General features: G+C 40.8%; 2 protein-coding genes across 5 annotated transcripts in view; both read right to left on the bottom strand.

Moving 5' to 3' along the window:
• Positions 1 to 1,393, bottom strand: part of bsnb (bassoon (presynaptic cytomatrix protein) b) — an 80,647-nt gene extending 79,254 nt beyond the window's left edge. For all 3 annotated transcript variants that reach the window (XM_026167801.1, XM_026167802.1, XM_026167803.1), the window contains exon 1: positions 1,069 to 1,393. In XM_026167801.1, the coding sequence (XP_026023586.1) occupies positions 1,069 to 1,247 (179 nt within the window). In that variant the 5' untranslated portion in view covers positions 1,248 to 1,393. The remainder of the gene's footprint in view (positions 1 to 1,068) is intronic.
• A 2,966-nt stretch (positions 1,394 to 4,359) lies between these two features.
• Positions 4,360 to 12,808, bottom strand: bap1 (BRCA1 associated deubiquitinase 1). Of its 2 annotated transcripts, none has more exons than XM_026167797.1 (17): positions 12,552 to 12,808; positions 12,260 to 12,289; positions 12,111 to 12,165; positions 11,885 to 12,017; positions 10,403 to 10,522; positions 10,154 to 10,215; positions 9,891 to 10,033; positions 9,482 to 9,560; positions 9,261 to 9,384; positions 8,752 to 8,893; positions 8,477 to 8,652; positions 7,495 to 7,628; positions 6,914 to 7,377; positions 6,555 to 6,787; positions 6,280 to 6,372; positions 5,512 to 5,584; positions 4,360 to 5,162 (listed from the first exon to the last, which is right to left on the bottom strand). In XM_026167797.1, the coding sequence occupies exons 1-17, from the start codon at positions 12,586 to 12,588 to the stop codon at positions 5,029 to 5,031; spliced, it is 2,232 nt and encodes a 743-aa protein (XP_026023582.1). In that variant the 5' UTR covers positions 12,589 to 12,808; the 3' UTR covers positions 4,360 to 5,028. The 2 variants fall into 2 exon arrangements, with proteins under 2 accessions (XP_026023582.1, XP_026023584.1); XM_026167799.1 differs by having other exon boundaries at positions 6,555 to 6,784.
• Between the last annotated feature and the right edge of the window lie 30 nt (positions 12,809 to 12,838).

Below are 12,838 nucleotides of genomic sequence, written 5' to 3'. Positions count from 1 at the left end.
ATTTGTGCTGGCTTTTGGGAAAGGCTAATATTTTATTAGCCGACATTGCTGTCAGTATAAGCCAGCAAGGGGTGGTGGGAGGGTGTTAGGGGGAGTAGGGGTCCATGTAGTGTATGTTCCTGTTAATCTGAAGGTGATGCTGTCACATGAGAAGCTGCCACAACGCCATAACGCGTCTGAACTGAGTGTCTGGGTTTCTTGTGGTGAGATGCGAGCACCACTCTTGAGGAGAGGAAATCACGCTCTTTTTTTTCTCTTCTGTGCAGTACACAGAAAAGTGGAAAAAACAATTTTCACCGGATGCATATTGATTTGAGACTGAGACTGAGATCTGTTAACTGGGACAGCTGTGGGTTATGCTCTCTGGCACTGCTCTTCCACTGACGCTGGCGATATCTAAGGGTAGCTTTGTCATCCTACAGACGTCTCCTTGCAAGGTGGAGGGTGATTTGTCATGACTCTCTATTTACTAGCACTGATGTCGAGGCATGCTCGGTGGAAATCATCATGTAATGGAAGCGATCGAGCCCTTCAACGTGAGATCCAGTGCACTTTGAATCATTTACAATTATTATTATATATATATATATATATATATATATATATATATATATATATATATATATATATATATATATATATATACTTAACACTGCCTCACTACGTCGCTCTTTCATTCATGATACTTGCTGGTGCCTCGGGACAGACACCGTGAAAACGGGCGTAAATTCCTACTTCAGACGTCTGAGAGCATATTTACGTTTTATTGATTGCACATCGAGACCGTTGCATATTAATTTTCTTATTAACAGGGCGGTGCTGCCAAAAAAATTACAAATAAAAAGCATAAATTGGTCTGAAAGGGGGGTGGTGGTAAATTGTGTTGACAGTGATATTGAAATAAATAATTTAGCACCCATTCAAGTCTATCTACACGCAGTCGGTTGATCCTATATCTACGCTGCACATCGTTAGGCTACTAATGTACGCTACACACCACGTTGCCGTGTAGCCTCCCTGATTCCTCTCCACACTTTGGCGGAGAAGCGTCCTAGCTATTGCTGCTACCTGTTAATCCCCGGCCCGGGTCCAGCCCCACTTCCTCCGGCTGGCGCTCCATTGCTGGGCTTGATGAGCTGTCCAGAGTCCGGTGGTGCTGAAATGGAAGCCGGAGCCCCTGCTGCAGGGACGGCGGGGCCGGGCTGTCCCGCCTGTCCCTCCCCTTCCATGCTGGCCTCGTTCCCCATCGCCTCGGGATAGGTCTCGATGGACAGAAACGATGTTGTAGATGGTTCTACAGCTGTGGTGAAAACTCAGATGAAACTCAGCGGTGCTCCCCTTCCGCCATCATCACCTACAATTCAGCATCCCGCACGGAGCACGCGCGCTGACGGAGAGGGTGAGGGAGCGCGCTGACGCAATGGGTGGTGACTTGTGTGGCTCGTACGTGCGCGTGCACGGTGGTCACTTATCTCAAGCGAGCCTCGAGACACCACGGCGCAAATTCCCCTGGCCCGAGACCTCCAGGGCGCATGACTGGAGAGCAGTGAGGCATCCCTGATTCAGAGCACGTCGTTTCCTTTATGGACCGTTTGTTTAGTAACCTAAATGATGGAGACACCAAACAAAGCGAAGTGTGTGTTTGAGATGCCTGACTACTTTTTGAAGTTTCGCTTTTGTGAGCCTGCTGAAAGTCAGAGAAAATAAAATAATACTGAAAGACTTCAAAACATTGTGTCAAAGCAGTTTCCAGCCAATGGTGTGGCTAGAAATAATCCAATAATATTATATTTGCAATCTTAACAGGAGATTTGTAAGACAGACACCCTCTCTTTTAATATTAGCTTTAAAACTTTCAGTACTACCTTAATTATGCTGCAATAGGGCTAGACTACTGGGGGCTTCCCATGATGCACTGAGCGTTTCTTCTTCACTTATCTTTTTTTACTCACTGTGTGTTTATAGACCACTCTACATTTAATCATTATTAATCTATGTCTTCCACAGCCTGTCTTTTGTCCTGTCTTCCTCCCCTCACCCCCAGCCCATCATGGTAGTGGGCTGCCCCTCTCTGAGCCTGGTTCTGTCAGAGGTTTCTTCCGGTTAAAAGTTAGTTTTTCTTTCACACTATTGACATGGCGCTTGCTATTAGTTAGGTCTGATAGTTGGGGTTTCTCTGCATTACTGTCTTTACTTTACAAAATTAAGCACTTTGAGGCAACTGTTGTTGCGATTTGGCACTATATAAATAAAGTACAATCGAATTAGCTTTCTTGCAAGACATAAAGTAAAAAAAAATCCTGTTAACGTAATCCATCTTTTTTATTCAGCAAAAAGAATAAAATGATATGGAATCAAGCACTTGTACCTGAAATCAAATGAAACACAGTTAAACCTCTAAAAATAGTTGCACAGATCTTCAGGAAGTCCATAGTCGGCCACAAGTGATTTGGTTATACTTGCAATTTAATTACATTTCTCTAGAGCTAAAGCAATTATTGTCATCCAGCAGACAATTAATCACCAAGCATTTCGGGCTAATGTTTCAAGTCATTTAAGCAAAAAGGCCAACTGTTCCCTGGAGCTTATAACATGTGAACTTGTTTGTTATCTTGGTCTTTTGTGATGTTTGGGATTGTGGTTTGTTGGACACAAAAAGGAAAATGAAAAGATCATTAAAATAATTCATTGTTGCACCTAAAGGAGTAAAAACCAGGGCCAGAGTGCACCTCCATCTCTGTGTTAAGAGATAATAGGGTAATAGCACCATCAGCAAAGAATGATGTCACACAGTGTACTGCAATCATAGCTTTCCTGTTCTGCACTATGGTAGTGCTGCAGTCACTCCTGCATGTTAGTGCATCTCCATCCACTGGCCCTCCTTGCATTTAAAAAGAGACAAGAGGGAGCATAGAAGGAAGAGGCAGATTAGAGAATGTAGCCCAGTCAAACAACTCTTATGTATTTATAAGCTCTTCTGCTGTCTTGCTGCTTTCTGTTTGTTGTCACTGAGGACTTTTTGGAGTCCCCAGTGACATGAATAAATATGAAAAGTCCTACATTTATTTTAGTAAATGTAAAACTGTGCTTCATCTAAGATATAAAAATGCATGAATAACACTTAAAAAATGAGAGTTTTACTACAGATCCAGTAGAGGTGAGTGTAATTTTATAAAAACCAACCCCCAAAAAGCATACTTCCATACGAATCGTCTGTTATTTATAATTTTCTGTTAACGGTAAACATGACTATGACAACAGAAGGACATCTATTCATATAATGTCTATCATGTTTTGTGTTTACTGTGAAGAAGCTGGTTGCAGTTCTAAGTCTATGTCTCTGTAGCAAATCATCAGTGACATAACACACCGCAGCATGGATTTACTTAACTCAAACATCTGCTGCACTCAAAATGTGTGGCCGAGGGGTGTTTTTTTTTCTTTAAAACCCACTCCCACATAGGTTACTGTGTGCTTGCTTCTCTGCTCTGCCATGAAGCCAGTGTTTATCACAAAGAGGCTCAAATATGTCCTAAGGTAAAGCCAGACAGCAGCTGAAAAACAAAATGAAACACAAACTAACATAAAATACCTGTCATGTTAAGACTGACAGTTTTACTTATGGGTGTAGCTCATGTTTTATAGATCAAAGACTGCTCACTGACTGCGATCATGAAAAACGAATGTATTTCATTTCATATGGGGTAAAATAGAAAATGTAGCTTTGAAGTGCAACAAAAAACTGTGGAAGAACACTGAGCTTGTTTGAGCAAAGACAAAATACTGATGCAACAAGGCTGACATTAAATATTTATATGAATAGAAATTTACATCTCAGACACTGTGCCACAACATAGTCTGACTGCAGTAAATCAAAAGTTCTATTCTGAATAGCTGTATTTAAAGCACAGTGTAGAATAATGGTGGGGATATAGCTACTGCAGGTGGGGTGTGGGTGACCACATGAAAAATGATGCCATTGTGTTGACCTTTATTTCACTGTAATTCAACCTGGATTATTTTCATTCATTTTTTTATGTTTGAAAAAAAAATGTGTGGGACCTGAGCCATTTGTCAGATTTTGAAGTGGGTCACACCACAAAAGGTTTGAGAACCACTGGTCCAAAGACAGATCTGCAAGGTCCCGCTCATCCCTGAATGATTGCTCTCCCTAGTGTGCATCGGCTGCCACTACAGTGCATTTACCTTTGTCTGATAATTACTACCACTTTAACACCTTTCTTTATTGTAGTATGAATTGGTGAGCACAAAGAACTCACCTCAGTATATAGGCAAGCCAATAAACAGATACGCCTCCAAAGAGACACTTTAATCTTTGCTAAAATGACAATAACTTAATTTCCTTTTTTAAATTTTTATTATTTGCAGGACAAACTGTACATATATATCCAGAGACCCTCGATTGAAAAAGACATTCCAGTGAAGAGAAAAACGTGATGAATCAGTCTGTGAGTGACTGTGCCATTGAGGTCTTAACTGTCCATATATATTACAATGATTACAAGTCTATTTTTTATGTTATATAGTGAAGTTGCTACACTGGATATGCTGAAGTGCTGAGAATGACTAAAACATAGGCTTTATTGTCCAAACATTCAATACTTTAAATACTTCATTGGCACTGTGAAAACGTCAAAGAGGGATACAACTGAGGAAATGCTGACTTGTTGTTACAAAAGTTTAGTGATATATAGAATTTTATAGAAATACAGAAGAAAACCATTTATTGTACTGACCACACAAAACTGTAGAGAATTTAAAAAAAAAAAAAAAGCATCCAGCTTCACTTGGGACATGCCCTTTTTTTTCCCCCCCAGAGGCTGCATATAGCAATGGCACAGGTGGAAAATGTTACATTAAGTCTAAAATAGCATGTACAAATATGATAAAAGAAATTAACAAAAACGCAGCAATAACCTGCCTTCAGGAGAATGTTTCAGGAGTGAAGCCCCGCCCCCAATCCCATGGTGATTGCTTGCTGCTCTCAGAAGTTATGATTGTTCGTGTTTACTGGCGTTTGGCTTTATAAGGTCGGGAACGTTTCCTTCTATCGGGCTTCCTCTGTTTGTGCAAGCGGCCAATGCTCACTCCCTGCCGACGACGCACAGATATGTTCTGCTCCACAAGGCTAGCCAACATGCCTGCACAGGAATACCAGCAAAAGTTACAAAAATACCAACACGGCGCTTGTGTTTTGTTTGTTTGTGTAGAAAAATGTGTACTTCTGATTGAATGGGCACACAACTGAGTGCTTCTCATTTTGTTCTCTCATTCCTAAGATTCTTATTCTTAGTAAATACAGAAAAATGACTGACACTTTATATGAAGACATTCATAAATGTGGTAGGATTTAACTTGTACACAGTACTAGTGACCACTGAGAATTTATGGAATATAAATGAAATCTCAAGAGTTCCTAAAGGCTGGTTTAGACAGGAAGGGAAAAGGAATGCAAGATAAACTGTGATGGAATATGGCGATCAGCTTTACCTTCTTGGGCCAGCATTGATATAAAGGTGCAGATAAATTCATCATAATTGTGGGTTCTTCTTTGATCATCGATCTGAACACATGGAGGTAAAAAGAGAGAGAGATTTGATTATAATTGTATGTTTTTAAAAATGAGTCAAATAAATGATGTTAAATTTCTGTGAAAAAGTCTTCAACCACCCCTGATTTGTATTAGATTTTGCTAAGAAAATGGTAAAGCAGTGCAGTGTTTTACTGAAGCATGTGCAGAATGCATGGAAATACAGTATATACAGTAAAAATTTTTCAACACGCCCTGAACTCTTAGGCAGTTTTCTTGTAATGTCATGTTAAAAAAAAAAAAACCAAAAAAAAAAACTGAAGCTCTTGTCAATTAGAAGCTTTCCAGATGGTAATACATGGTGGATGAAAAGCTAAAAGGTACTTTTAGATATGCTACACACTACTTTTAGCTACAGATGACTACAGACACTAACTGTTTAACCTTCCTCTTTAGCATTTTTCATAGATTCACCCAAAGAAATTTGAATTAATGATGTGTTTTTGTGACAGGCTGCTAGTAAAGAAAAGTTGTTTACTATGTTTACACACAACACTGGATCATCCTTTGAGTTAGATGCCTTTTTATGCTTGAATGATTCATAGGTCAGTGTTAAGTGGCTTAAAAAATGAAAAGAAAAAGCACAAGCTTTTTTTGGCTTATTTGAAGCAACATATGAACAAAGGGGCAGTCTGAGACTTGTCACAGAACTGAAAACAAAAACCTACTTTGTATTTCTTCCTCTTTTCCACCTCTTCCTTTAGATGCACCTCATAATTGGCAATGTCAGCCTCTACACACTTGAGCAGTGCAAGCAGCTCCTGCAAAAGACAGAAAAATAAGACACTTTGTGTGTTCTAACATACGTGACTGGCAACGGCTCATTAATTGTCAGCACAAGCAAAAAGAAAAGTACTGTGACATAAAGATAAGTTGCGGGGGTTGATAAACATGAGTAACAGTGTACACAGTGGAATAAATCCTGGTGATTTTATGGACTTACTTTGGGTGAATACTTATCCCCAAGAGGCTTGCTGTCTGCAGGAGTTTCCACGGTGTTGAGCCTTTCCTTGCCTGGTTTCACCTCAGCTCTATCTGTGCTCCCTTCTTCCTTCTTCACCTCTGCAGACGGTCCCTCATCTCCTCCTTTCACGCCTTCCTTTCCGTCTGCCTGCTCTTTGTCTTTCAACTTCTCAGGAGTGCTGGGCCTCTTTGTGCCATCAGCAGCCGAATCTGCTGTACAGGTGACACATGTGTTTACTTCCATGTCTAAAATTATTTACATACTTGAACTGAAAGGATTACCTGACAGAGGCTTTTAAACTACCTAATGTAAAGTCATTAATGACCCTGTCTACTCACCAGATGGAGGGAGAGTATAGATGGTTCCATCCTCCTGTAGATGTAGCAGGGCCACACTGACAGAGGGGCCGAGCTCCCGTACGGCACGGTTATGTCTGGAGTCGAGCCTCAGCATCTCATCTTCTCCAAACAGCACGCGAGACAGATGGGAAGCGACCGGACTGGATGGGCGTGTGGCAGCCTGGGAGCGAGCCGGAGAGCGCAAGGGGGAGTTAAAGGCGCTGCCAATCTCAGAGGCTGTATCAGTGCTCTCGTTGCTGGGTGTGGGGGAAGGTTGTGAAGCAGATGTGATGCAAATGCCCCCGGTGCGACCCTCAGTGCGGACAGACAGAGGTGTATTCAGGGCATCTTTTCTTTGAGCCTCCTTTTTTAGTTTCTCAGCCAAAACACTGAGGGCAATCTGGCTCTCCATTCCAGTCGCAACCCGTCCCGTCCTCGAGCGTAGGCTTGCCTTCCGCCTAAACCTAAAAAGAAAGAGTGACATTTACAAACACAGATTAAAAGAGCTTTAGCTTCAGGTCGGATCACAACAGGAAAAATAAAACAAAATCATCCGCCAGAAACAAATCTCCAATACTTGCCTGCTGGATGTCCCTGCAGAGCCAGTCATCTCTTCCTCCTCCTCATCATAGTCATCTTCATCATCTGAGTAAGGGGGTTGAGGAGGGCCTGGCATCCGAGAGCGTCCGACACCAGCCGCAAGATCTTCCTCCTCCTGTCAACCAGAGTGTTTAATAAAGTGCCACAAAATTAGCCCCGCTCCCCCTTTTTTTTTTCTTTTTCTAAGAATGTTTTTAAAGGAAATGTAAAGGCCCTAAAATAAAATCTGTAAAGTGAGTTAAAAGTTTAAGTGCAGAGCTAGCATGTTTTTAAATAGCAGCAGCTTTTTAAATAAGGCCCAGTGTGCCGGACACACGACACTTTAGAGAGTGCAGGATGCAGAGAAGCAAGAAAAGAGAGAAAGCTTTACATAATTTGGCATAATATAGTTTCCATAATATTCGCCACCTAACTCTTGACTCTACTGCATGAAACAGCTAAATTGGAACCATTTCTATAAGCATCCACATAAACTGCTACATAATTCACATTTCAAGGGAAAAAGACAATAAACATTTAAAAAAAAAAAAAAATCCAAGTTACCCTTTACCTTAAAACGGCAAAGTGTGTAAACTGTGTGTCACTGTGATCTCATTGTTTGCTTGTTTTTTGTCACATATTTGAATAAACTCAACGTCTCTGAGGCTTAAATCAGTGGCCGGACAAAAAAAACAAAAAACAAAAACCCAAAACAGTCATACATTACAATAAAAATATCTAAAATGGCCACATAGATGATGGCTGTTCATTCCGTCTTCTTCTCCTTTCAGCTGCTCCCTTTAGATTTCCCACCAGCAGATCATCTGCCTCCATCTCACCCTATCCAAAGCATCCTCCTCTGTCACACCAACCCTCTACACATCCTCGGTCTCTACGTGAACCTTCTCTGTGGTCTTCCTCTTTTCTGTGCTAAAAAAAACGAAAATGCTAATTAGCTAAACACTTCTCTGACCCACTTCTTACCTGCATTGGAGACTTGGCATAGTTGTGGTTGTCCAGAAAGGCGGGCAGACGTTGAACAATGGGATTGGAACTAGTGACTTGCTGGGAACCTCCTCCGGTGGGGACTGGTGGTTTGCCCATGACCTTAGTGTTTCCTGACGAGCTAGTGGTGTCCTTGGACTGAACCCCTGAGTCGTCTGTTGTATATTTATGCTTCGGTTTAAAGTTTGAGCCGACTACACATTTTAAAGGAATAAATTAGCATGAAATAGCAGAAAGAGAGCCGACCGCTTTACCTGAAGATGCGTGTTCACCTCCTTGGGATGTAACTGGGTCTGCATCTGCTTCTTTCTTGACTGTGACGCTGCTTTCATCTGGAGAGGAAGAGCCTTGCTGCTTCTTGTCATGGACAAGCTCGGGCTGGGTGAGCCGGATCATCTGATTGGTGCGACAACATATTTTAATTGCATTCTCAAAAGAAAAAACAAAAACAAAAAAAGTCCATACATTTATTTTATGCAGGCTCTTCTTTTGGAGATCTTCCTCCCATTACAGCGGGAGGGTAACCAGATTTTTGGGTCTCAATCTGTAGTATTGCACAGTACCTTACGGTATAAGGCAGCTATAGTTTACTGTACACCGATGCTGTAAAATTAAAATTAAACATTTTAGCCCCATGCATTTCTTTTAAAATTTTCCCTTGGACAATAAAAAAAAAAACAAAAAAAACTTGAAGGCTAATATGCTCTCAGTTAATTGGACTTTGGGGATTGTAATTGGCCTGCAATCAAACTCAATTCCTGACCTTCTGTAGACCCTCCAGCACAGTCTGTCGATTTCGTTTTAATATTTCCAGCTTGGACTCGTACTTCATTCTGCGGTCAGGCACCACTGCCATCAGGTTAAAGCGGATATCATGGTATGGTTCGCTGAAAAAAAAGCAGTGCAGCAGCATAATAATGAAGCCTTAAGGGTGACTGTAAAGCTAAAGCACAGCTACTTGAAGCTAACTGATTTAGGACTCACCCAGCAGTGGCCAGTCCAATCCTCTCCATAATAACACGCCGTGCCTTATCAGTCCATTCCTCCTCCTCACCCCAGGGTCCTGAAATATTGTGGTGGGTTATAGTTCATTTAAACAGCAATTTCCATAAAGTGAGTGCTCAACAACAGCATGGTTCAGTTCAGTTTAAAAAAAACAAAAAACTTCCATACGGAGAAATTAAAGGAGAGTCAATTTGTTTTGTTTGCATGATTACTTCAGAAAAGGCACTGCTTTATTTAAGACGCCAAGAACTCTCGGTCAGTGTTTGCATTTAGCATAGACTCTCAAACAACCAATGAGGTTATCCCGGAATTCAGACTCTTTAATGGATTAAAATAAATAAATAAAAAATAGAATAATGAAAGAAAAAAAAAGTCTCCCGAGTCTCACCGTGGTCAATGGGATAAGCCTTGAGCCCATCAAGCTCAAAGAGGCGGTCTTTGATGGGCACATAGCTAACAAAGTGGAAGGCTTCCATGGTCCGCACTGCACTGATCCCGTTCTGTTTTTCTGGCAAGTGCCTAGGCTCCGGTCTCCATAGAAACACGGAAAGAAAGCTTGAGAAACTGACGAATGCACAAAGCTTGACATCTCCCACAGTGTGGCAGACCAATCACAGAAGATTTGAGAAGGAATCACTGACTGAAACCAACCTGGCATGGCTGTTATGTGCTCTAGCAAGCTCTGGGGCATTTCCTATTGCATAACCTTTGCTCTGAAATATACATAATTGAGAGTTACACATGACGATACGGAAGAAGCAGTTCACTGTTGACAGAAACGTAAAAAGCATGTTTAGGTTACCTTAATTAATACATCCCCCACCGTAACCACAGTAAGCTACTTATATGATTTTTTTTTGAATGAATAGAAAGGGCCAGTGAGTGAGAGGGACAACTTACTTCTGGACTAAAGCCTTTTGTAAAAGCTTTCATGCGACTAAGGGTGGTGCCAAGCTCAACTCCACTGCAGTTCAGAAGAACACTCAGCAAAGCATGGGTGGCGCATGAATTCGGTATCAGCTAGATATAAAAGTGACAACAAGCACACATGTAAAATTAGACCACCTTATTCTTTTTTTACTTTATAGTAACATATGAAAGTGTAGATGTGGATTTTAAAGGGCTGGAATCTAAATGTGTTAAAGGGCTTCTTTTGTTTTGGGTCACTTGTGATTGAATCCAGTTTTGAAGTTCAGTTTTTCTGTTCTGTGGTTTTGTAAGCATGTTATTTACAGGGTACTTAACAAAATTACATTTTTTAACAAATGATAAAATCTTTAGTTGATTAACAGCATTTGATCAAAAGAACAAAGATATAAAATATACAGAAAATATTTTAGTTAACTTTTTTAAAATTAAATACTAAACACAGCGAGCAGGCCTAACATTATGACTCTCTGGCTAGTATAGCATTGGCTCCCTGACCCCCTGAAAGTGTGCTGTGCTATCTGGCACAGAGATGGCCTCAAACCAAGGTTAGTGGTACATGTCAACGTAACATCCACATGAATGGCAGGACCAAAGGTTTCCCAGCAGAACATTGCTTAACACATTACACTGCGTCTGCTGGCTTGACTTCTCCCTATCCAGACATCCACATTATGTAAAAGAAAACATGGTTGGACAAAGCTCCCTTCCTCCATTGCTCTGTGGTCTAGTTCTGATGCTCTTATGTCCATTGTTGGCACTTTCAGTGATGGGAAAGAGTAAGCATGGCTACCCTGACTATTCTGCGGCTATGCAGGCTTTGTTTTGGAGATGCCCTGACCCAGTCATCTAGCGATCACAATTTGGTTCCTGTAAAACTCACTCAAATCCTTGTGCTTGCCTATTTTCCTGATTCTAACAAATCAACAATGGGGACAAAATGTTCACCTGCTCCCTAATAAATCCCACAAACTAACAGGTGCCATAATGAAAAATAATCATTGTTCGCATGATCTCTCAGTGGTCATAATGTTATGCCTGATCGGTGTACATCTACATATTATCTATTATATAAAAAATGCAAATAATGCAATTTATGACCCAAACTTTGTTCGAGCACTAAGTTATATCCAGCTTTAATTAGCATTAACAAAAATAATTCTTTTAGTCAACTGCACAAAAAAAGTTCATTTTTACAAGTTTACAGAAAATGTATGCTATTTGTCCTGGTTTTTGTAACTTAAATGAATAAAAATTAAATGACAAAAATTAAATAATTTTTAGTTACACACACACACACACACAATATACATTAATTTTGCTCACCTGTGAGAAAGAACTAGTCTAGTTAGAGAGTGGGCAAACTTTATAGCTTGACACCTCATACGGAATTTAAAACAAGCCTAACAGCTTTAAATGTTGTCATAATACTACTACTACGAGAAAAGCACTCACCTGATGAGCAAAAAACATATCATTTACAATTTCCTCATCAATGACTGACGTTTCATCCACCAGTGTATTAACTTTCCTCCTGGATCTACGTTCCTCAATCCACTTGAAGAGGAAGATAAAGCCATAGACTGGGCTGAAAAATATAAATATAAAATACATGAATCCATTTAGACAGTTTGAGTGCTAAACCCAGATTTGCCCCGAATGATCCCCCAAAATCACAGACCTCTGACATTTGCTTTGGAGATCATAGATTTCCTCCACCTGTACCCCCTTGACACCTACGAAATAGAAACACAAGGAAATAGCATGATTTGTTTTAGGAGGACTCCACAGATCTACTGGTATTCACTGAAAACCAGCACAGCTACTCACCGAAATCTTCCACCAGCAGAGTGAACAGTCCTGCAATTATAAAGCATTTAAGGTTCAATAACGAAAAATAAAAACAGACAACACATGCCACTTTCACTGCTATCCTCTCTCTTTATATTCAATGTTTCGCCCGTCTTTACTGACATGACCATCTTGCACAACACAAAGCCTATTGGCATCCTACTTGCAAAGGTTTTAAACTCGTATTAGTTCATTGAAAAGCTAAATTGTGCCTCTGGCTTCATGTGGGAGCTAACGTTAGCTAGCTACGCGGTCCGTCGAAATTGCTCACCCGGATCGCTCTCGAGCTCTAGCCACCCTTTATTCATATTTGCATCTATGGGCAGCAGACTAATATCTAAGAGGTTCTCCAGTCCATGTCAGAACGTAGGGTGGAAATCTTAGCCGTATCCATTAACAAATCCGCTGTGTAGAGTCCCTAGGTAAACACAATAGAAAGAAGCCTCCTACATAATACGCGAACAAGAAATGACGGTTCGTCGCGAAAAACAGTCCGACTGGCAACTTCCTGAGCGAGAGCAACGACGAGCGGTCAACCAGGCATGGCGATAACGTCTA

The sequence above is a fragment of the Astatotilapia calliptera genome, chromosome 5 (assembly GCF_900246225.1).
Source record: "Astatotilapia calliptera chromosome 5, fAstCal1.2, whole genome shotgun sequence".
NCBI classification, from domain to species: domain Eukaryota; kingdom Metazoa; phylum Chordata; class Actinopteri; order Cichliformes; family Cichlidae; genus Astatotilapia; species Astatotilapia calliptera.
The sequence above is the reverse complement of the archived record's forward strand: the minus strand, read 5'-3'. Positions and strand labels throughout refer to the sequence as shown.